This window comes from Physella acuta, unplaced genomic scaffold, assembly GCF_028476545.2.
Source record: "Physella acuta isolate Inbredline_101_S28 unplaced genomic scaffold, ASM2847654v3 ptg000900l, whole genome shotgun sequence".
NCBI classification, from domain to species: Eukaryota; Metazoa; Mollusca; class Gastropoda; family Physidae; genus Physella; species Physella acuta.
In genome coordinates this window covers 36,128-60,140 of record NW_026732417.1, presented here as the reverse complement: position 1 = coordinate 60,140, position 24,013 = coordinate 36,128, and the positions used below count along the sequence as shown (strand labels likewise).

The window sequence follows — 24,013 nt, the reverse complement described above, 5'->3', positions numbered from 1 at the left end:
GTGTAGTTGTTTGTAAGATGGTGCAACTCCATTCCCCTGCAATGCCATTAGTAGTTAGTGTGCAGTCATCTATTGACATAGGCCAACAAGTTTCATTTTAAAAGAAGAAAAATTGTATTTTCAAAATATTACACCTACTGGCCAACAATCACACAACCTGACATACAATCACAGACTCAATCACAATCATCAAGGTTGGAGATAACAGGTGAAGAAACATTTCAAATAAATTTTATTTCAAATCTACAAAAATGAATTTTCTCATAATTTATAAATATACCAACAATTGGCCTATAATATAAAAATATAAAAAAAGTTTTTTTTTTCCAAAAAGTAAATTTGACATTTCACTCAACTTAGACCATGAACAATGAAGTTATGGCTATAAATATTTTTTGTATAAAAGTTACTCAGTAACTAAATATTGTAAGTATGATGATCCATCACAGAGTAACTTACTAATTCAAATGTTTTAACTGTTAGATTATTTTTTTGTTGAAGAAAAAATTATTAATATCACTTATTAACAATCTCTAACCCTAAAACTATTGTTCATAGCAGCTCCAAATCAGTCAATTTAATTTTTGCATTAAGTAAGTCACATATTCTCTTGAATACAAAATCAAAAGAAACATTAAAATATAAATCACATTTGAGCAAGTTATAATAAAGTATGTACAGCCAATCAAAATGTACATTTAAAACAACCAATTACATCAAGTGTATTAAACCTTGTCATCAGTGTTTATTTTTCTTGTCCAATATGTTGGCAGACAATTTTTTTATAAAGTCTCATTAAAATCCACTTTATACTTGTGCTGAAAATATTCAAGGAGTTGCACGAAGTTTTAGCTGATCTAATATAATCTAGTTCAAATCACTTTAAATGGAATAATCATTTTTTAAAAAGAAAATTTCTCATCGCTTTTAAAACCCACTATTCCATAAAATGAAATAAGCAGTGTTTAATCATCCACAGTAATGTGCAGGTTTTCAGTTCTTTTGAGATTTTAACAGTTTCCACCCACTAGCCTCACCTAACCAGTTCTGTTGAGATTTCAACAGTTCCCACCCTCACCTAATCAGTTCTGTAAAGATTTCAACTGTTTCCACCCACTACCCTCACCTAATCAATTCTGTAGAGATTTCAACTGTTCTTGGTGCTCCAGCTCTGCCTCACACTGTGCCATCATCTCAGCTACCTGCTTGTACAGGTGATGGCTGTCGCCCAGGGAAACCACGAAGTTTTCCATGGCCTGTCAACAAAAACATACATTAAAATATTACTTTAAAAATTGGCAATTTTTATTTTTAGAAGCTGATTGTTAGCAGGGGAGATACTTTAATTATCTCCCTTTTATCTTTTTTTTTTTAATCATTAGTGAAAGGGATAAGAAAAATATTTAAAATTTGACATTTTGAAATTAGTTTATTTTTAAACTAAAGCAGTAGTGTCAAAGGAATGCTAGTAATCTAAAAAGTGTTGATTTAATATACCTTCCTCAAATGTAACATGGCTTCTGGGAGTCTTCCAAACAGCATCAACAACTTGCCCATGTTTGCTAGCAAATAGCCAACACAAGGGTTGTAGGGTGGGTGTAAAATCCTGAAATTAAACAAAATAAAAACACAGATATCTAAATTTTTCAAATAAATTATGATGTATGAACAAATTACATAGCCAACACAAGGGTTGTAGGCTTTAGGGTGGGTTCAAAATTTTAATTTTAACAGCACAAAAAAAACAAATAACTAAATAATCAAGATATGAATTAATAAGATAACAATGAAAATAACAGTTCTCTAAGAGCATAAAAATTAAAGCAAACAAAAGAGCCTTAAATTCTGTTGAAGAAATTCTACAATATGGATTCAGCAGTAAAAAAAAAAACTCACGAATAGGCTTTGTAGTTTTTTATACCAAACAGCAAAGCTGTCTCCCACTGCTCCGCATCTATTGCAGCATCAAATGCTTTGCCAGTAAGTCTTACCAGTTGCACATTGCCAAATGGAAGCTTCACCTCATTCAAACACTTTTCACACACCTCCAAAATCTGTTTGGGATTCACTGAAGTAAAAAAACAAGAATCAGAATTTTATTTTGCATATATTATTGATTACAGTTTTTGTTTTGACTTATCAAAATACTACAACACTCAACCATAAATTTTATTAATAAATAAAACATTAACCTTAGTTATTTTAGTCAAGTCTTATGAAGAGAGGGTTTAAAATAATAACAAAATTAAAAGGTGTAAACATTTTGAACTTGTAATAGAAAAATGACATCTTGCTAGGATGACCAAATCAACCAGAGAACTGAGAAGGGATTAAAGCTAGGGATGATGGTCTACATTAGATAAAAAGTGTGGCTCACAATACCTGAATCTTTCCTCATGGTCTCAACTTTCTCAATGCAATCCTTTACTTTTGTCAATTCATCTAAAAAAAAAATTAAGTAATAAATTGAACTAGGGAAGAAACCTTATTTCATCTTAATTAAATATAAAATACACTAAAATTTGTAAGATCTTTTATATTTTTTAATGTGCAGTATAAACATAAAATCAAAGCTAAAAATCGAAAAAATTATGTAAATTTTAACAATAAGTAGAAATAATTGTTATCTACCTTTTGAGCTACCTTCTATTGATAACATCATGGCATCCTAGAACAAAATGCATTTGTTATATGTTTAAGTTTCTATTTCAGGAAAAATTATTCTTCTTATCCATAACAGAAAATAATTAAACATGGTTACTTTGAGAAGCTCAGACAAAAAAGTTTCAATTTAATCTGTGAACAAAAAGAGCAGAGGGGCTGAGATGAACTCTGTTGGTTACACTAATGACTTACAGATTCCTTGTTAGAGCAGCGATCGCAGGTACAGGTAAAATAATACTGTTGCTGCAGTTGCTGCTGCCTCTCCTCTATAGTGGCCAGTGGATCTACATAGCTCAGGAACACCTGGGTTAAAAGACAGTTTCATCACTTGTCTGTTTTATTGTATTATATTGTATTGTGCCAATGAAACAATCTGATGTCAGTGAAACAATCTGATGTCAGTGAAACAATCTGATGTCAGTGAAACAATCTGATGTCAGTGAAACAATCTGATGTCAGTGAAACAATCTGATGTCAGTGAAACAATCTGATGTCAGTGAAACAATCTGATGTCAGTGAAACAATCTGATGTCAGTGAAACAATCTGATGTCAGTGAAACAATCTGATGTCAATAAAACAATCTGATATCAATGAAACAAATTTTAGTAAATAAATACTTAAATAAAAGGTTGGGTCATCTGAAAAGAGTGTTGAAATATCAGAAAGGTGAAAGTGGTGTATGAACAAAGCAACAAATAAAAATGTCTAATAGGCAGGACTAACTTAGATAGCAGAGGTAGAGACAGATCTATGACAGCCTGGATATCAGACTTAAAAGAAGAAAACATTAGATTAGTCTAATGGAACAAGTTGATTGCTGATACAGTACTTTACTATCCCAAGCTAGGGTGATGGATCCCTTAAATTTTGTTATAATATTAATAATATAAACCGTGTACAAAATAAATTCGTCAGTCATAACACAGTCTCCATTTTTTAGGGGTTTTGAGTTAATAGTTTACAATTGTTCTATTATAAGGCAAATCGCCTAAGTCATGAGCCAATCAGAAAACTGTTGTTGTTTTTAAACTGCACCATAGTGACATAGTAGAAGTAATACTTAAGTTATTCAGGGGGTTTTTTTTCCAGTTTTCTCAAAACATGAAAACATGACTTAGGCTTTTGTGCTATGACAGTGTATTTTACTTACATTTGTGAAGGAATCACCTTCAATGTCTGCAACTGCCCTGACGGTCACATTGATTCCATCAAAAGATGCCACAGCATTAGGCCAGCAGCAATGGTCCAACACTGAGGGACTGAAACACAACAGTATACTGATCTCATCTTTAGAAGACATAGACAAATACATTAAGGACCAAAATAAGCAGCAATGGTCCAACACAGAGGGACTGAAACACAACAGTATACTGATCTCATCTTTAGCAGACATAGACAAATACATTAAGGACCAAAATAAGTAGCAATGGTCCAACACTGAGGGACTTCTTCTTCTTCGTTCTTAATTATTAGTGTTGAAGGGGATCGAGATTTATCTGCCAGTGGGTTTGAACTCGAGACTTTGTTTGAATTTATCAACCATGAGCTTTTTGCCGACTCGACCACGCCTCCAACACAATTAAGCGTTACGTGTCAACTGGTTATGCGCCAGTGAGGGACAAAGAACAAACTACAAGGCAGCAGTTGTTTAATTTTGGAGTTGTCTCTCCTAGAAGAGTGGCTGTACCCAGCTAACGAGCCTCATCTGCCCGAGGGTTCGAACTCGAAACTTTTCGGTTTAGCAACCATGAGCTTTACCGACTCGACCACGCCGACCCCGACTGAGGGACTGAAATACTGATCTCATCTTTAGAAGACATAGACAAATAAATTAAGGACCAAAATAAACAGCAATGGTCCAACACTGAGGGACTGAAACACAACAGTATACTGATCTCATCTTTAGTAGACATAGACAAATACATTAAGGACCAAAATAAGCAGCAATGGTCCAACACTGAGGGACTGAAACACAACAGTATACTGATCTCATCTTTAGTAGACATAGACAAATACATTAAGGACCAAAATAAGCAGCAATGGTCCAACACTGAGGGACTGAAACACAACAGTATACTGATCTCATCTTTAGTAGACATAGACAAATACATTAAGGACCAAAATAAGCAGCTATGGTCCAACACTGAGGGACTGAAACACAACATACTGAAATAGTACTCAAGTTATAGGCTTTTGAAAAATTAAAGTAGAAAAAGTACCACTTCCAGTTATTGGAAATCGCTCAAAAGTTGATACTGATCTACGATTTTGATAAAATGCTTATATATGAAATTTCATCAACCTAGCGGTGACGGTACTCAAGTTATCATGTTTACACACACACAGACAGACAGAAAGACAGACACACACACAGACATACGGACAAGATTGCAAAAGATTATTTTTTTTTGCACGATTACAAGACTCTCTATAATTCGTATATACGAGAAAGTAAAAATCAAGTATAAAGTGGTGTCTATTACCTTGTATATACAGCCACACCCACATCTTGCAAAAGCTCATCAGCAATTGTAAATGTGTTAATTACCATCTGAGGATATAGAATGATTTTAATTAAAATGACATTAAAACCAATGTAAGAAACATTTTATAGGGATTATCGGATAAGATAATTGAAATAAGCACTAACATTAATGTCTTTTTAAAAAATAAAAATAATTGATTCTGTTCATAATAGGGTTATAGCCATTGATATTACACTTGATTTGTTTTGTAACCTTCTAATATTTTGAAATTCATCCAAGATTTTTCCTCAACCTTAACCATATTAAACAAATGGAGGTAAAGTTATAACAAGACCTTGCCAAAAATTTCTAGCAAAGTATCTTCATTGGGAAGCTGCAGAATACCATGTGTATAGCCTCGTAAAAAATCTGCAGCTATTTTAAACAGCTCATAGCGTGATGTGTCTGTTTTTATTTTATCCGCATCTGAAGAAAATTTGGATAATTTGTAATTTACATAAAATAATTTTCTAAAAAGGATATCATTTAATGGCTATACATCTGACTCACTAAAAATATTTTTTTTCAAAATAAACATTACAAATTTTTTATACATAAATCACAAGGAAAAAATAAAATTGCTGTTTCTATATTTCTTTTCATAAATAATAATATAATAGTAACAAATTATAATGAAAGATGTTAAATACTAGAACAATTTTGAATATAATTAAAAGTCATTTCACATTCGATTAGAGTCATTTTTTAGGTTGTAAGAAAGTTGAAAAGGATAAATCTTTTCTTGTTATGTCTCAAGATTCTAAGCTTGTGTCCAAAATATAGAAGAATGTGTGAAGTATACCGTTTAACTACTTATAAAGGTTTAAATGGGATGCATTTAAGTTGACAGATCTTATTAGTGTATTTGTAGATATTGAACATACTCCCTCATAGTGTTAAGGAGACCCAAAATCTGTAGTAAGCTTTTAAACAAATGTTAGTACTAGTGTTCTTACGTGACATCAAGTCATTGAAAGATCGTAGGCAAGGAGATTCATCTTTACTGCGTTTTTCCCCAGCAGAGCCTGTCTGTAAGAAATATTATTAAAATAAGGTTTTTTCTACTTTTATTATACATGGGTGAGTTTTAAATGTTTTATAAATTTACACTAGAATGTATTATAGCAAAGTAAATTGATAAGTTTTTAAATTTAGAACTAAGTTTTATTAACACTTAAGTGTCAGATAATACAGCTGCAAAGTTGAGTCAATTCACTGTTAAATTTAATTAGATTAATTACATAACACATTTTAAAAAATTAAAATGGTGCAAAATTTTACATTAAAAAATGTTCATGATTTTTTTATTGGCTTATAAAAATATTATTTACCAGGTAACGAATTAGAAGTCTTAAATAAAGTCGAATACTGTCTGTTGGTGTGTCTGGTACTCTCTTCATAACTTTACACTCCAGTTTGTGAATCTTCCAGTCTTCTTTCTGTCAGAACAAATTTGTTATGTTGTGAAAACATTTTTAGTAATTTCACAAGTGAACAAACAAATTACTTGTGGGAATCAATTACTTGTAAAAAAAAATATTTTAGCAAGAAAATTAGTTTTTGTATGTTAATAAAGGCCATTGCTTAGAATCATTATCAAGCATTATCAACATAATATTGAGCATTTTGGTTAAGTAAAGATGAGGTTAGGGTCAGTGGCTAAAGTGGGAGCATGAATCCCATCGACCATATAGATGTTTCATATAATTAGACCTATATTAGTAAAATTTATATATTATGTGGATGGCTTAAGAGAGCAATTTCTCTAAATGAATAACAAAATATGGAGTCCAATACAAGGGTTTTATTGTCCCTGCCATCTACACATAGGAAAGTAAAGTTTCTTTTTCAGACCTGACATACAATAGGGCAGAGAAAGTAGAGTTCCAATGTTTCTGTGGCCTTAATATTTAAAGATAGTGTGGTCAGTTTTATAAACTCTGCAGCCTTTAATTTCCTTACCTTGGAGTCAGCTACTCTTTAGAGCTGAGTAGACTCAGGGATGCTTCTAACTAATGAATATCATCATCTAAACCAGTAAATAAGTTTACTTATGATTACCTGACAAGGAACTCCACAGTACATCACTTTTTTACATGCTCCACATTTTAAAAGCTTCTCCTCTGTGCTGTAATTAAATAAAACAAGGTACATATTCATTAAAGCTGCTTGAAACATTAAGATCTAGACCTGGTTGAACAATATAGCCTTATTATAATGATATTCTTCCCATTCTCAATCATCATTGTGCGCTATACATTGTGTGGTCTTGTGTATTACAGTAAAAAGCAGAAGAACCCAATGCCAACTGTAAGTTGATTTAGAAAACAATTAAAAACTAAAATTAAAAATTCATAAAAATAATTGTCTAAATACTAAATGTACATTAAATCACAGGTAATCAAATGTCTGGCTTTTTTTTGTGATGATGTTTGACAGAAGGGAGCGAGCGGTCATAAGAATCTGTCATGATTATTATTCTGATTAGGGCCCAAGAAAAAATGATTTCTTTTTTTTTATAATTTTATGATAGATGACCTCTTCTTGAATCTGGCAGATTATTATCATCATTATTTTATTGCCGATTAAGAAATAAACAAGTTCTTTAAGAATATTTATATTAGGCATATTACATTATTAGGCCTAATTAATAAGGCCGATGCTAGCCGGAAAAAAGATATGCATGCACAATGGAGAGAAACTACACGGCAATGTTTTCGATGGTACTGCACATGCGTGTGTTTACAACCACAGAACCCTAACACCAACCCTAATCCTATCACTAGCCCTAATCCTGTCCCTAACCCTAGCCCTAATTCCAGCCCTAACCCTAGCTATAGGTCACTGCGCATGCGCAGAGCTATCTTTTGCCCACTAAGTGGAGACGTTGGGGAGAAAAAACTTCTTCTGAGTAGTCACTTCGAATTAATAATTAAGATTAATTAATAATTATTAAGATTAATGCCTTTACTTTTACTTTTTGGCAAAACTCCATTTTACGGGGTAGGTTTTCCCCGCTTGACGTTCACCTCCAGTTGAGCGTATTTTATTGTAAACACAACCGAAACAAACAAAAACGTTAGGAAAACACAGATCTACTTATTTTTTTTATAAATGCGATTTTTTATTAGAAAAGGTAAAAAAAAACATAAAAAAGCATTAGAACTGTTCCAATTAACTATCGTGTGATCGTCAGCGGGAGAAAAATTCTTACACCCTTACACGGTCACGGGTTCACCGTGAGTTCACATTGACATTATTTATCAGCATATGTCATAGCTCGGGCAATAGCTGTTTGAAATTGTGTTGGCCTCAGTTTTAGGGTCATTGTAAGTTCATTAATGTTTATTTATAGTATTATGCCTGGGAGATACTTGTAACAGTACAAATTTTGAGTTACGTTTTTTACGTATTTCACCCATTGCCATGAAAATTCTGACGCACGAACATTGCACATTCAATATTCTAAATCTGGATTTTTCTCAACTTTTAACAAAAGTAAATTATCAAAATCTAAAAAAAAGTCAGTCTCTTTGTTGTTTTTTTATTCATTTGTTAAAACAAAAATACAATACAAATAATAAATCGTGTTTTCCTAATGTTTTGGTGTGTTTCGGTTGTTATAAATTATAAAATAATAAAATACGCTCAACTGGAGGTAAACAAGAAGTCAAGAAGCGGAGAATAAAAAACGCTAAAATGGAGTTTTAACTTATTTATTTATTAATATTTAATAAAAAATTTATTATTTTTTTTACTTTTTAAATTGTTTTTACCTTTTAAAGCAAAAATTGCATCGATCTTCAGTGAACTTTTTGCAAATGACATGCACATAGGGCTTCGCCTGTATGATAACAGATCCTTTCTTCCAGCCCATTTTGTTTTATTTTGACAATGCTTGAAGTCTAGCCTACTGAAATAAATTGTTTTGTTTTGTAAAATAGGCATAAGACTTTTTGTGTTTTTTATTTATCGTTTACTTTTCCTGTACTGAGCTTAAAAGCTGCCATGTGAATTATTTTTAAAACGAAAAAAAATCGTACAATAAAAAATAATTCAATAAAACAAAATTGCCTCTACTTCTTAAAAACTACTTAGTCTACATCTATGTTATAATATTAAAACTTCAAATAAAATTGGCATTTAGATTCCTCTATACAATAAAACTAAACACTATAAATAATTGATATGAATATAGAATATAGATATCTAGATCTATGTATTCTATTTTTTTTTTATATATATAAACATACATTAATATATTTAAAAATTTGGTCCAGTAGTCGATCGATCAAAACAAAAAATTAGCGTTTAAAAAAGAAAAACAGTGAAACTTGATAGACCAAATGCCATTTATTCAAATACCGGATTTGTGTCGCTGGGCTGTGAATTCGCAATGACCTTGGGGTTCTAGCGAATGTTGACGTATAGATCAATTCAAAGTAGCCAGCGAATGCTTTATTTACGCCTATGTGATTCAGTGTTTCTTCCAGGCATCTCTTCGTAAATTTTAGTCCGCCCCCCCCCCCCCCCCCCCGCCCCCACCCCCGAAAATTTTAAGTGCCCACCTTCCCCGGAAAAAAAATTCTAGTATAAACGCTGATGTGATTGTTTTATATTAACAGTTAATTTCACATAAACAATATAAAGTATAATTTATGATGTATGTCTCGCATATAAAATGGCTGCTTTCTTGAGCAACATTATATTTTTTTATTTCATTGGGAGTCCATATAGTCGTCAGTCTCCCAGCTTCCTTTCCTGCTTTGATCCATAAAGTCAGAACATTTTCTGTAGAAGATGTTCGATGTCCAAGACATCTCATTCTCAATGCATGCCTTGCAAAATGTCTCTGTAAATAAGTTAGATTCTTTGCATGGGTGGTTTTTACAAAGATGCGTCAAATTTAGACCTTGAAGTCAGGGGCGTAGCGAGGGGGGGGGGGGGGCGGACCGCACCGGGTGACACCATTTAGGGGGGTGACACCAAGGCAAAAGTAACAGAATATGTAGAGAAAAACTTGAGGGGGGGGTGCAAATCGAAAGTTTGAGGGGGGGGGTGCAAATCGAAAACTTGAGGGGGGGGGGGGTGCAAATCGAAAACTTGAGGGGGGGTTCAAATCGAAAACTTGAGGGGGGGTGCAAATCGAAAATTTGAAAGTTTGTCCCCGGTAAGGGTCGCTACGCCTCTGGGGGGTGACACCATTAAGTGCCGCACCGGGTGACACCCGACCTCGCTACGCCACTGCTTGAAGTGTTTGTGAAAGTGTTTAAAAAGCACCGTTAAACGGTGGGGGTTGTTTGAATGCGTTTATAATATGTATAGGCTTATAATATTTTAAGGCTTGAACGATTAATTGCGCGATGTTCGTTCAGAAACCATATAGGTCTAACAGTGTTTACAAATGTATATATTGTTCAAACGCGCACTTGGTTTATTTAATTACAGGGAGTGCTTATCGTTCTCAGCTTGAAAACTTGAAGAAGAAAAAAATTCAGTCTTTCAGACAGCCTCTCCCAAAGCACACCAGAAACCCTAAAAATAATGCACTGCGATCAGGGTTTCTTTCAGACATTTTTCTATTGGAAGTGCGGGGGGGGGGGGGGGAATTGAAAATTCCGGGGCACAATTAAAAAATTAAAATTTCCGGGGTGGACACTGGTTAAAGTATATATTTTGTATATAAATTATTTATTTTTATTTTTCATCCGGAGCGGTGGGTGTGTGTTTGTGGGGGGTGGGGGGGGGGGGGTAGTGCAGTATGTGGGCTATAGTGAAGTTAGCTGGTTATGTTCAGTATGAACTATAATGAGGTCATCTGGTTGAAATTATTCCCAGAGAAATTATTGGTATAGTTGACATTGTAGTATTATGTAGGCTAGGAGTGTAGATTGTCTAGAATGTAGATTTGTCCTTGCTTTTCGTGCTGGCATAGGTATAGTTGTGAGTACCTGGAGGGGGACTTTCCCCTTTAACAATGCAATATGTAGGCTACTAGGTTATATAAATGTATCTATGATATACCTATGCTAAGAACACTCCGCACGCCTCAATAAAAAGCCGAAGCCTTCAACGACTTTGCTTCTGTAATACCGACCCTGTTCGCGTGCTAACATGCGCTCCTAAAAAGGAAAATATATGCTAAATTAATTCCGAGTTCCTCGCGCGATATTTCAGTCAACTTGCTCAACAGTTATTAAATCATACTGCTTGCGACGTGTATTCGCGTACAGATAAAAGGAATCGATAATATAAAAAAAGACAAATATACAACGCTCATTTATCTATCTCAACTTCGGGACGATCGATACCATTATTTGAGAAAGGTTAAGAGAGTTGATTTCACCCTGTTGTTTTATTTAGCCGTGTATTGAACGAGAGAAAGGATTGACGTCCATAACAGCTGCTCGCTTGTGGGGAAATGGGTCAATCGCTGACGCATCGCAGAATCCTACGGTGACTATTTTCATGCGGAAGTAGATTTGCGACGCAATAAAAAAAGATTGCTTTTGTATAGGCAACACATTGTCTTATATAACGTGCCCTATTTTCAACTATTTTGGTCTTTGAATGCTTTTCTTCTTATTTATCGATTTTAATCTGACAATAGCACGCGTACGCCTATATGTAGGCCTATAAATTATATAAACACACATATAGCCTATATATTTATAGGGTAAAGCAAAACTGCCAGTTTAAATGTTTCCATCGATACTGTTATTCAGGTGTGGGTCTACAGGGGAAAATCCCGATGGGCCCCCACGTAAAAATCCTGGTGGGTCCCCATGTAAAATCAAGATGGCCCAAAGTTTAAAATCCCGGTGGGTCTCAGAGGCGTAACGACCCTTCCCGGCTCCCGGGGACAAACTTTCAATTTGCCCCCCCCCCCCCCGTGACAAAATTTTAATTTGGCGCCCCCCCCCCCCCATATATGTTTTATATTTATAATGCAAAACTGCAGCTAAAAGGAGATTTTAATTTTTTTCCCCACCCATTTTGACGCCCCCTATAGTCGGCGCCCGGGGACATATGTACCTCCCTCCCCCTCGCTACGCCTTTGGTGGGTCTCCATGAACAGTGCTTTGATTATAAAAACAATTGTCGCGTAAATTTCCGTCAAGCTGAGGATGATGATCAATCTCTGATGGGGGAAAATGCACAATTAGAATTTAAATCTGGGGTTTTGGGCACCTTTAAAAAATTTCTTCGGGCCTCTTGGACACAGCCACCCTTACTGATGTTATAGATTTGATCCCGCAAAAAAAAAAAAGTTAGACGGAAGTCTGGAATGCAGTGAGCGTCCGAAAATCTGAGAGGAGCTAGTCGTTTTAAGCGACATCAGCCTCTGTTACTGTCAACAGCAACAATCAATGCTCTACGTTGTACCAAACGGCTGGGCATAGTGCGGACCACATTATCTCTTCATATGCCGAGGTCACAGAAACAAGTGAACTCTACTTCACTTGCCCCATAGACCGTCAGGTTTGAAAGGGAAACTTTTACTTTACGTTGTACCAAAAAGTGCTCAAAAGCAGAACGAAGACAATCGATCCCACGATTGAAACAGGCCTACAGTAGTAAAATAGATTGCAAACATCCAGTGTTAAATTCTAGATATTGCGGTTAAGTTGGTTGGTCGTTCAGATGAGAATATCAGAAACCACGTAGACACAGACAGGCAAGCGTTACACACCCTCAGCAGTGTTTCTTCCAGGCGTCTCTTCGGGGGGAACAGACCCCCCCTACCCCCCGAAAAAAAAGTCTACCGTCAGAGATACCCACGTATTATTATCTTTTACGCGGAAAGATTCTGCCCGAATGATCAAGTTGTTCGTAGACCACAAAACCCACAAATCTCTCTCCTTTATTAATCTTTCTCCGAGTGCGTAGTTTCCATGACATGTTCGTATAGGTTTTTGTCGGGTACTATTTTGGTGACAATATCTTCTTGAAGATGGTGATGTTCTTCTCTGAATCACCATCATCATTCCTGTAGACCCCTTGTGAAGCTTAGGGACGCAACCATACCTCTCTATCGCAGAGGCGTAGCGAGTGCGGGGCGGGTGGTGCGGACCGCACCGGGTGACACCATTTAGGGGGGCGACACCAATGCAAAAAAAGCTTACACACATACATGTACGTGTATACGGCACATATTTAAATTATAGGCCTATGTAGGCCGACACAAACACACACACACACATATATATATATATATATATATATATATATATATATATATATATATATATATATATATATATATATATATATATATATATATATACTTTGTTTCTTGTGGGGGGGGGGGGTGACACCAAGAAGTGCCGAACCGGGTGACACCCGACCTAGCGACGCTACTGCTCTACCGTACTCGGTTTTGAAATTCCACCTAGTTGGGCCAACAACATTCCAACATTCCAACTGCTTCTTCTTCACTGAAAATTGATCTTTTCCCTTCTCTGAATACTTTTCGATAATCTTTAGAGTCGTTACAGCATTTTTATGCCCTTCTTTTTTTTAGTGCGAAAGGATGCCACACCAATTCTGGAGTCGTATTCCATCAGTGCCTTTGTGGACAATATAAAGCCTGTTTGTGAAGTGCAAATTGCCAAAAGCGTTGGGCTAAAGATAAACTCCGGAAAAACCAAGCTAATGAAAATAAAAACCAAAAGTGCTCTCAAGACCTTTGCGAATGGAGCAGAGCTAGAAGAGGTCGAAGACTTTAAGTACCTCGGCAGCTATATATCAGCAAATGGCAGCATGGAGAAAGAAATTGCCACCAGAATAGCAATGGCAGCACAAGCTTTCAACAGACTCGCTAAGATCTGGAAATCATCCTCACTACAGCAGAGAACTAAAATAAGGATCTATAAGTCTAATGTACGTTCTGTACTCCTCTATGCTGCAGAGTCATGGAAACTAAACAAGAAAGTAGACAGCCGACTCAGAGGCTTTGAAAGAAGATCCCTCCAACGCATCCTCAGGATAAAGTGGGACGACAAAGTCCCGAACAAGGAAATATGGCGAAGGACAGGATTAAACGACATTGTCTCAGAAGTTAGAACGAGGAGATGGAGATGGCTGGGCCATGTCCTACGCATGAGCAAAAAAAGACTCCCCAACATGGCGCTGAAGTGGAACCCACCCGGAAAGAGAAGTAGAGGAAGACCACTGGGAACATGGAGGAGGGAGATGGAAGAAGAAGTACAGGCTACTGGCAAAACCTGGCATGAACTAAAGTGGCTCGCCCAGGACAGGGTGGAATGGCGGAGATTTGTTGTTGCCCTATACTCCACAGGGAGTGATGAGGATTAAGTTGTGAAGTGCAGCATTTTTTTTCGAGCCCGGATTATAGCAATAGCTCACCCGTTACTAGTCTAGTATACCCAGGTGCGTAGCGAGGGGGGGGGGGGGCGGGGGTGCGGACCGCACCGGGTGACACCATTTAGGGGGGGGGGGGTGACACCAAGGCAAAAAATAGCAAAATATATAGAGAAAAACGAGGGGGGGGGGTGGTACAAATCGAAGGTGAGGGGGGGGTGCAAATCGAAAGTTTGAGGGGCGGTGCAAATCGAAAACTTGAAAGTTTGTCCCCGGGAAGGGTCGCTACGCCTCTGGGGGGGGGGGGGTGACACCATCAAGTGCCGCACCGTGTGACACCCGACCTCGCTACGCCACTGAGTATGCCCAGCATAAGTCAACAGTACCATGATGTGCAAAACGACCAGCATATTTCTACATGGCCCATCTTTCCTGCCCCCTCAGGTACCGATGTTAATTTTCCTGGTCGCAAGAACGGTTGTCGGCGATATATGGCTTCCGTTCGGCTTTCACAACTTCGCGTCATGTCTCTTTGTTTTGAAGATTCTTTTTCTTCCAGGACATAATTTTTCAAATGTTCTCTGCGTTTTTTTTTTTTTTGTAATGAGCTTTGTTGTACAGGTTCGGGTTATAAACCCAACATGTAGGGTCCCCTTTCAACTCAGGATAGCTGCCCTTCTTATCGGGCAAGATTTCCTGTCTTTTATGGATCCCTCCACCACCCGCAAGGCAGTAAGTTCTGACCCAGGATATTGGATTTCTCCGGTACATACCATGATATCTAGTGGGCGTTTTTCTATTCGCCACTGCGCATGAAAGTCGTGTTAAAAGTGATCGTCCATAAACGACTTCCACACTCCAAATACTAATATAGAAATTCCCCATTATAAAAACCTGCTAATGCTACTACATGCAATAATAGATGTGGGTGGTAAAATTGGCTAAAATTGTGTGACGACATTAAAGATAACCCATATAAAAACATTGTTCCATGTTGCAACCAGTGTATTAGAATTCTTTGCAAAATTGAAACAGGGTTTCTTTCGAACTTTTATTATCCGGGGAAGGGGCACTTGAAACGTCCGTTCGTGGAAACTGGTTAAACTAGGTCTAGGCCTATATATTTTATATGTATGTATATATATATATCATTTACTATATTTACAATTTCGTCCGGGGATGGTGGACGTGCAGTGCCCCTTCCCTTGAGAGATGACTGAAAGTGAAAGAAGCACGGAATCGAACCTACCCCTCCTATGACAAATCCATGGTTTCTTTCAGACATTTTTCTCCGAGGGTAGGGGGCACTTTAAATTCTGAATTGGTGGTGGACGTTATCCGAGCAGCACTGACCCCCCCCCCACTGATAATGAACCCAACTCTGTTGTGCCACCTTATTAATCTTAATGGCATTTTCGGGATTCGATCGTAAATAAGTCACTGATATTCGTACCTAGAGCATCTGTAGTCCCAAATAGCATCGATGAGATGCAAAAAAAAAAAAAAAAAAAAAATAATCGAATTGGCTTTTGATGTTTCCTGCTTTACTTTTTCATCGTTGATGTATTCATAATTTATTCCAAACTAGAAACAACGTTCTTTTTTTTTGTAACCTAAAAAAAACCCTAATTTTTACAAGGTTTTATAAACCTGATTTCCCAGACTGTCGAGTTATCGTCATCAATTTTTCGCCTACTTTTACTGAACCAATTAAATTCAAACTTTGCTCACATATGAATCTGATAATAATACAATGATCTATACATTCGTCCGATTTAGGTATTGGACAAATTATTGGTTTTGTTCCTCGACTCAGAAGTAGTTAGATCTATAAATTATATGCCTAAAGTTATGGACTCTGTAGCATGCCAAGACTAGGCCCACTCTTTTCCTTTGTAACGATTTTGCGCTAAGGATTGTGGGCAAACGACGTCACCTATATCTCATTTGCATATTCATTATTGTGCTCGCCATATTGGTAGCACTGAGATAGGGCTGAAAGCCATTTATAATCTGTAAATATCTTAGCCATCGGTTTATGTGTAATTGATTTTCAAGTCTCATTTTGTTGGACATTTTTTTACCCACGAGAACGGGCCTGCGTAAGTATCTTATGCACTAAAATATTTTGCTTAATTCATAACTATGTCAAGGGTAGTCGATCTTTGTTCTGTGATCGGAATTTTTCATGATGCGAAACTGCACCGACGGCTTGAACTTCAAGCTGAACTGTAGAATAACTTGGTTGTTAGATGCTTAATGCATTAAGAAAACTATTTGTGTAGAATCTGTCTTTGTTTATAGTTTGGTTTTGAACAATAATCTGGACATAGTTTAGAAATAGCACGTCTAGATTTAGATCTCAAGATCTAACATTCTAACTGTACTAATCTAACTGGTCTATGGATCTCTGTCAGTTCAAATCGAGAATAGCAAAGATAATCTCATGGTGTGGGTCTTGAGAGGCAGTGGAATAAGTGAACCTGATCTGGATTCTAGATCTAGAATAGATCAACATCTGACCTCACTCAAACTAGATCTAGAATCTAGATTAGTCTAAGATTAGGCCTGATTTAGATTATCTCCATTCCAAGATCTACAGAATCTAGAATAGAATATTTCTCATTAAATCTAAAATTTACTCAGCTTTTCAATTTAAACATGACCACTGTATAATAGACATCCTTATTTAATCCATTAGGCACTAATTTTGAAGTTTTTAGTTAGTTTTAAAATAAATTACTTAGGGTCTAATTTAATATTTGTCACTCACTGCTATGGCACGACACACCTTTCCATTACAACCATGTTATCTTCTTCTTTGTTCTTAATTTTAGTGTTTGAAGGGATCCCCTCCAACAATTATATACATGTCAACTGGTTATTGGCCATTGACTCAGATTTCAGCCTGCTTTTCTTTTTGAATTTGCTTCCATAGCCTTTGTCCAACCAAGAATAAACTACAAGGCAGCAGTGGTTTGATTTTCGTCTGTAAACTGTCCTCACGGACAGCTGCTTTTGTGCAAAGATGGGGAGGATAATCGCCCTTCACGAGCTACTGATAGTGTTTTAAAGCAAAATATTTTCAGTCGCAGCATCGGTAGTGTCAAATTCACAAATTATGAATTACTGAAAAGTAAAAAATAAAACATGCTGCAGGTCGGCTCGTATATTTTAAAAGGGGTGTGAGTTCAATAAGCTTATGGTAGCAAATGTGAAATGAGATAATATACTGTAACTACTAGACTAGATCAAACTTTTCTTTTGTTCTGCTAATGAGCATGTCAAACCTAACCAAGTTCAACACTAACAACCCAGCACCTAAACAAGTCCTTTAGGCATATTTATTTTTTGGAAGTCAGACTCAAGTTATCTAATACTCTTGACTCTGCCTTTTAGATAAATATTGGAGCCTAGATATCCAGGCCTTTAATACTACAACTTAAAATTAAGTTAAATTGTAGCTTTGTCCAAGTAATAATTTTTATTGGGCGGGCTAATGTGATTTTTTTATCTCTATCTTTCTGTTAATCTACTTTTCTGAACATTGAATATATTAATTTATTCATGCCTGAATCCTTTCTTCAGGCCACTACTAACCAAGAGGAATAGGCATATAAACTATATGTTGTAGACTACTATAATTTTCTTTAGGGCTAACAATGCAAATACATAAAAATATACCTAATACCAATAAAATAATGGCATAAGCTTCTTTTTTTTCTCATTGTAATAAGTTTTTGTTAATTTACAGATACTTGCGGTTCGTTCAGAGGGTCTATGATAAAACCTTCAATGTTTGTGCTCCGGCAAAATGTCCACCATTTCGGGGATTGGCAGTAAAGGGGAGAAGAATAAAAGTAAATACAAGGGCATTGACATCAACACTCTATATAAGGGGAAAAGTGTCGAGACTCAGAAGTCAACTGGTAATATATTAATAGTATTAGAACACTAACTTTCTTGAATTTTCACTTTTTGTATTTCATTTATTTCTATTTCATTTTTCTTTTTACTAACAGTTCCTCGACAACATGGTCTTCAAAGCTTGGGCAAAGTGTCCAGCTTGCGGCGCATGCCGCCCCCGGCAAACCTACCTAGCTTAAAGAGTGAGAACAGCGGAAACGACCCCAGTATCAGCCTTGTCCCGAGTGGGGGTTCGGGTATGATTATTTTACAAATTTGTTCGTTAGATCCATCTTTTTTGGTGGGTTGGCTTTAATAGATTTTTGTCCATTTTTGTAGGATGGGTGTCGAAGGAAGAGAAGAAAGAGGGCAGTGGAAGTGGTGCTCAGCCGCCATTGTCGCAGCCGCTGCAGGCCACGCCCACGCAGCAGCAGCAAGTTCCAGCACAGCAAGTTGCTACCAAGGTACAGGCTTCTTATCAGTTTGCATGTTTTTTATTGGCCTTATTTTTTTTAAAGCCTGTTATTTTGATACCATCGTGAAATTAAATTAAAATTAACTTAAAAGAAAATGGAAGAACCAAATGATGGCCTTTGATGACTGAAAGATCATATTTTTGTGATGCACATTTCATCACCCACTTGCTGATGGTTTTTATATTAACTTGTTGTAGTTTTGTTTCAAATGCCTATTCCTTATTCTTTAACTACTTTGTTTAAAGTGGTATGAACATTTACTCTTGTGTTTGGATTGGAATGGGTATTTAACTTGTTTTGTGTTTCTTTCCCTTTGGTTTATCTAGTCCTTTAATGGCATTCATACTTTCTCAACCTCTTATACTGGAAATAAAATTATTTTTATAGTGCAACCATATTTTTCTATCAGTTTGCATGTTTTTTATTGGCCTAACTTTTTTAAAGCCTGTTATTTTGATACCATCGTGAAATTAAATTAAAATTAACTTAAAAGAAAATGGAAGAACCAAATGATGGCCTTTGATGACTGAAAGATCATATTTTTGTGATGCACATTTCATCACCCACTTGCTGATGGTTTTTATATTAACTTGTTGTAGTTTTGTTTCAAATGCCTATTCCTTATTCTTTAACTACTTTGTTTAAAGTGGTATGAACATTTACTCTTGTGTTTGGATTGGAATGGGTATTTAACTTGTTTTGTGTTTCTTTCCCTTTGGTTTATCTAGTCCTTTAATGGCATTCATACTTTCTCAACCTCTTATACTGGAAATAAAATTATTTTTATAGTGCAACCATATTTTTCTATCAGTTTGCATGTTTTTTATTGGCCTAACTTTTTTAAAGCCTGTTATTTTGATACCATCGTGAAATTAAATTAAAATTAACTTAAAAGAAAATGGAAGAACCAAATGATGGCCTTTGATGACTGAAAGATCATATTTTTGTGATGCACATTTCATCACCCACTTGCTGATGGTTTTTATATTAATTTGTTTTAGTTTTGTTTCAAATGCCAATTCCTTATTCTTTAACTACTTTGTTTAAAGTCGTAGGAACATTTACTCTTGTGTTTGGATTGGTATGGGTATTTTTCTTGTTTTGTGTTTCTTTCCCTTTGGTTTATCTAGTCCTTTAATGGCATTCATACTTTCACAACCTCTTATACTGGAAATAAAATTATTTTTATGGTGCAACCATATTTTTCTATAGATGCCTTTTATAGCTCATTCAGTCTTATTTAATCACATTTTTTCATCCCCTACCATATTGTTGATAATTGTAATGCAACCATATGATGCTTATTGATGTCTGATTAGTTCATGCTGTCTTATTTCATCACCCACTTACTGATGGTTAGCACATTCATTTCTATATTTATTATAGCTTTTAGATCTATGTTGCTGTTCAGTAAATTCATTTAGTTCATACAGTGTATAGTATTACTCTTACTCATTAATTTATTTTCATATTATACCTGGATTCGGTAGAGAAAAAGATGGTTATTATCCTTTTCTCCTGCTGTTGACACGTATGGTGACACTAACCTATCAAATACTTTTTTTATATAACTCCGTGAAGAAATTAAGGATTTTTTCTGCTTAAGTATTATAATGATTTTCTTATAGAAAGAGGTGCTGGTAATGTGTAACCAAATGATGGTTTTCATTGATGTCTGATATAATTCATGCTGTCTTATTTCATCACCCACTTTCTGATGGTTAGCACATACCAGCTGTCCAATATTAATAATTCACTTTTAAAAAATGTATCACAGAAGTGTGAAATTATCCTTCTCACCCACTGCTAATACTAACTTATTAAATATTACATTGTTATCAAGTCAGTGAAATTTATTTGCATTCTCTTATAAAAAAGACATTTGTTTGCATACTTTGTATAAATTAAGGCTATTCATTCCATGTAGTTTTTTTTTGTTGTTTTAATGTAATAATTTTCGAATGAAATGTTGCTCGTTCAGTGGGCTGGTAATATTGAACCAAATGGTGGTTTAAATAATGTCTGAGAAAATTCATGCTGTCTTATTTCATCAACCACTTACTGATGGTTATTAAATAACAGTTTATCCACAGCTATTTTTAACTGTCCAGTTAATGACTATTTAGTAAAAATGTACAAAAAGCAACCCTGAATATGTCCAGTCAGTCTTTTTTGTTTGTTACTAATGTCATTTGCATATTTGGCTGAGAGGGACATAATCATTATTGTTGACATGGGCAGGTTTTTGAGTTTCCATTTCATCTTTTGAGGTGCCATGACTTTTTTAAATGCCATTATTTTTGTACTATAGGCTCCCTGTCTTTTAGTCTCCATGTCATTTGTAAGTCTTTTAACACATCTATCTTAATGGTAGAGTAATGCAATTGAAGAAAATAAAAACCAAAATAAATCAATACTTTTTCGTTTTGGATATTTAAAAAAAAAATTTCAAATAAATCCCATGTAAAAATAAAAAATAAACAAAAATACATGTTCTGCAATCACATTTTTATATTGCTGCATTTGTTTTTAAAAATCTGTTTTCTTGAAGATTTAAAAATCAAGTAAAACATTATAAAAATGTGATTGCTGGCAAAAAGTCTGACCCATCAAGCCGTCAAGTGATTTTTGCCTGAACAGATTTATTTGAATTCATGTACTGACTCAGAAATTACTCCTTATCATGAACAACTCGTTAATTTTAGTTGTTTTAAAAAACTAATTAGTAAAATGTATTTCAGACCAACATCCCATCTGGGGGGCCAAGCAGTTCGGGTGTACGGTCATGGAGCAATGTGACTGGGGGTATTCAACAAGGTAATTTGTTTTGTTACTGACCTACAAGTTGGGGAATGCTATGATGTATTCTTATCTGTCAATCCAATGACTGGTGATTATATCTTTAAAAAAGCTGAGCATCCCATAAAATATCTTTATTTTCACAAACTATTGTCAGATGTATGCTTTCTGAATCTCTATCCTGATGTACAAATAAATTAGCATCATATAGGATGCATTTAACTTGCATAGCAACCATAAACATTTTCACTGCAGTACCAGGCAGAACATTTTTTCCAAACATTATGGTAAAACTTTATTGCTTCACCCCAGGTTGGTAACTTCTAAGAGCTATGTTTTTGTAATCTTTTCTGGAGGAGTATTAAATGAAAGTTTTGTTCATTTTTCTGATATTTAAACATTAATAAACTGAATAGATCTGCTTTATATGTCAAAATATTCACTGATAAACATGTCTATCATCAAAATAATTCATTTTGTGGTCAGTAACAGCTGTGAAAGTATATAAACTTTACTAAGTTTCTATATATTTATTCAATTCTGTTCAAATGAAGTACTTGTCATTTGTTCCAAACAATGTAGGTAGTTGCCTAGCTTTATTTAACAATAGTAAATAGTTTTCTTGTACAGAACGAATACAGCATGTTTGCAATGATGACTGTTATCTGTCAATCCAATGAAGTGCATGATTCAGCCTATAATTAACTGAGCAAACAGTTTTAACTTTGAGACTACAAACAGTTATTGTACAACATGATTAAACATTGATCCAATCTAGTTTAGAACCATTAAATATATGCATTTCTTCTTCTTATAAGACCTGACAAGACATATAAAAATCACTCTTCTACAAAACTGTTTAAAAAATTAACAACTAAAAAATTTTATGTGACCCCTACCTCAGTATGGATTGTTTTACACAAGGTGTTATAATAAAATGCTTTTTATGTCTGAAGTGCAATATCAGAAAGAACTTAAAAATAAGTACAGAAATTTAAAAAAAATAGGTTTTGTTTTGTTTCAGGAATAATTTAAATGGGTTTGCTATGATGTCATTTATCTGTCAATCCAATGAAAACTTGTATGATTACATTTTTTATAAAACAACCTGAGTGAACCTGTTTATTTATTCAAAGATTTTTTAAAGCTTTAATTTTTTACTAGACAACTTTTATAGCACATACAAATGGTAAACTATGTAATGTCATTAACTTTGTTGTTTCCTATTTATAAAAATATGTTCAGCAGCTAAAGTTCAGAATATACTATTAGTGAAAATATTTGCTATCTTCCTTAATTTTTTATTTTATGGCAAGTCATTATTATAACACAAGTCTTTAGGGATTGTTCTCCATTTAAATATTTATTATTGTGTTAAAGGTGGCATCAGTGAGAAATTGACCATTTCATGCTTACAAAGTATGCAATACCATGTGATGGTTTTCTTTGTGTCTGAAATGACTGTTTATGATGTCTTTTCATCACCCACTTGCTGATGGTTTGCTATGTCATTTATCTGTCAATCCAATGAAAACTTATATGATTACATTTTTTAAAGCTATCATTTTTTACTAGACAACCTTTATAGAAGATACAAATGGTAAACTATGTAATGTCATTAACTTTGTTGTTTCCTATTTTAAGAAAATGTTCAGTAGCTAAAGTTCTGAAAATACTATTAGTGAAAATATTTGCTAGTTCCTTTCAATTCTGATTTTATGGCAAGTCAAAATTATAACACACGTCTTTAGGGGATTGTTCTCCATTTAAATATTTATTATTGTATTAAGGGTGGATTGTATTAAAGGTGGCATGAGTGAGAAATTAACCATTTCATGCTTACAAAGTATGCAATACCATGTGATGGTTTCTTTTTATCTGAAATGACTATTTGTCTTTTCATCACCCACTAATGGTTTGCTATGATGTCATTTATCTGTCAATCCAATGAAAACTCATGATTACATTTTTTATAAAACAACCTGAGCAAACCTGTTTATATATTCAAAGATTTTTTTAAAGCTATCATTTTTTACTAGACAACCTTTATACAGATACAAATGGTAAACTATGTAATGTAATTAACTTTGTTGTTTCCTATTTTTAAAAATGTTCAGTGGCTAAAGTTCAGAAAATGCTATTTGTGAAAATATTTGCTAGTTCCTTCAATTTTTATTTTATGGCAAGTCAATATTATAACACAAGGCTTTATGGGATTGTTCTCCATTTCAATATTTATTATTGTGTTAAAGGTGGCATGAGTGAGAAATTGACCATTTCATGCTTACAAAGTATGCAATACCATGTGATGGTTTCTT

The 24,013-nt window shown here is 34.9% G+C and overlaps 2 protein-coding genes across 5 annotated transcripts in view; one reads left to right on the top strand and one right to left on the bottom strand.

Annotated features, from left to right (window-relative positions):
• Positions 1-243: 243 nt before the first annotated feature.
• Positions 244-11,522, bottom strand: LOC131953017 (histone-lysine N-methyltransferase SMYD3). Its single transcript, XM_059315996.1, has 15 exons — positions 11,502-11,522; positions 8,967-9,103; positions 7,252-7,318; positions 6,522-6,629; positions 6,147-6,219; positions 5,486-5,616; positions 5,149-5,216; positions 3,816-3,924; positions 2,857-2,967; positions 2,632-2,668; positions 2,383-2,442; positions 1,897-2,068; positions 1,498-1,606; positions 1,127-1,256; positions 244-818 (listed from the first exon to the last, which is right to left on the bottom strand). Exons 2-14 carry the CDS (start codon positions 9,065-9,067, stop codon positions 1,131-1,133), a joined length of 1,272 nt encoding a protein of 423 aa, XP_059171979.1. The 5' UTR covers positions 9,068-9,103; positions 11,502-11,522; the 3' UTR covers positions 244-818; positions 1,127-1,130.
• A 4,918-nt stretch (positions 11,523-16,440) lies between these two features.
• LOC131953012 (protein PRRC2C) overlaps positions 16,441-24,013 on the top strand; it is a 32,697-nt gene continuing 25,124 nt past the window's right edge. For all 4 annotated transcript variants that reach the window (XM_059315990.1, XM_059315989.1, XM_059315991.1 and 1 more), the window contains exons 1-5: positions 16,441-16,616; positions 18,269-18,443; positions 18,537-18,677; positions 18,760-18,884; positions 21,638-21,713. In XM_059315990.1, the coding sequence (XP_059171973.1) occupies positions 18,329-18,443; positions 18,537-18,677; positions 18,760-18,884; positions 21,638-21,713 (457 nt within the window). In that variant the 5' untranslated portion in view covers positions 16,441-16,616; positions 18,269-18,328. The remainder of the gene's footprint in view (positions 16,617-18,268; positions 18,444-18,536; positions 18,678-18,759; positions 18,885-21,637; positions 21,714-24,013) is intronic.

Coding starts and splice junctions, on each gene's coding strand:
- LOC131953017 (XM_059315996.1), bottom strand. CDS start 9,067: ATGGGCTGGAAGAAAGGATCTGTTATCATACAGGCGAAGCCCTATGTG. Junction 5,617..6,146: donor TTTCAATGACTTGATGTCAC/GTAAGAACACTA, acceptor AATTTTCTTCAG/ATGCGGATAAAATAAAAACA. Junction 2,968..3,815: donor AAGGTGATTCCTTCACAAAT/GTAAGTAAAATA, acceptor CTTTTAACCCAG/GTGTTCCTGAGCTATGTAGA.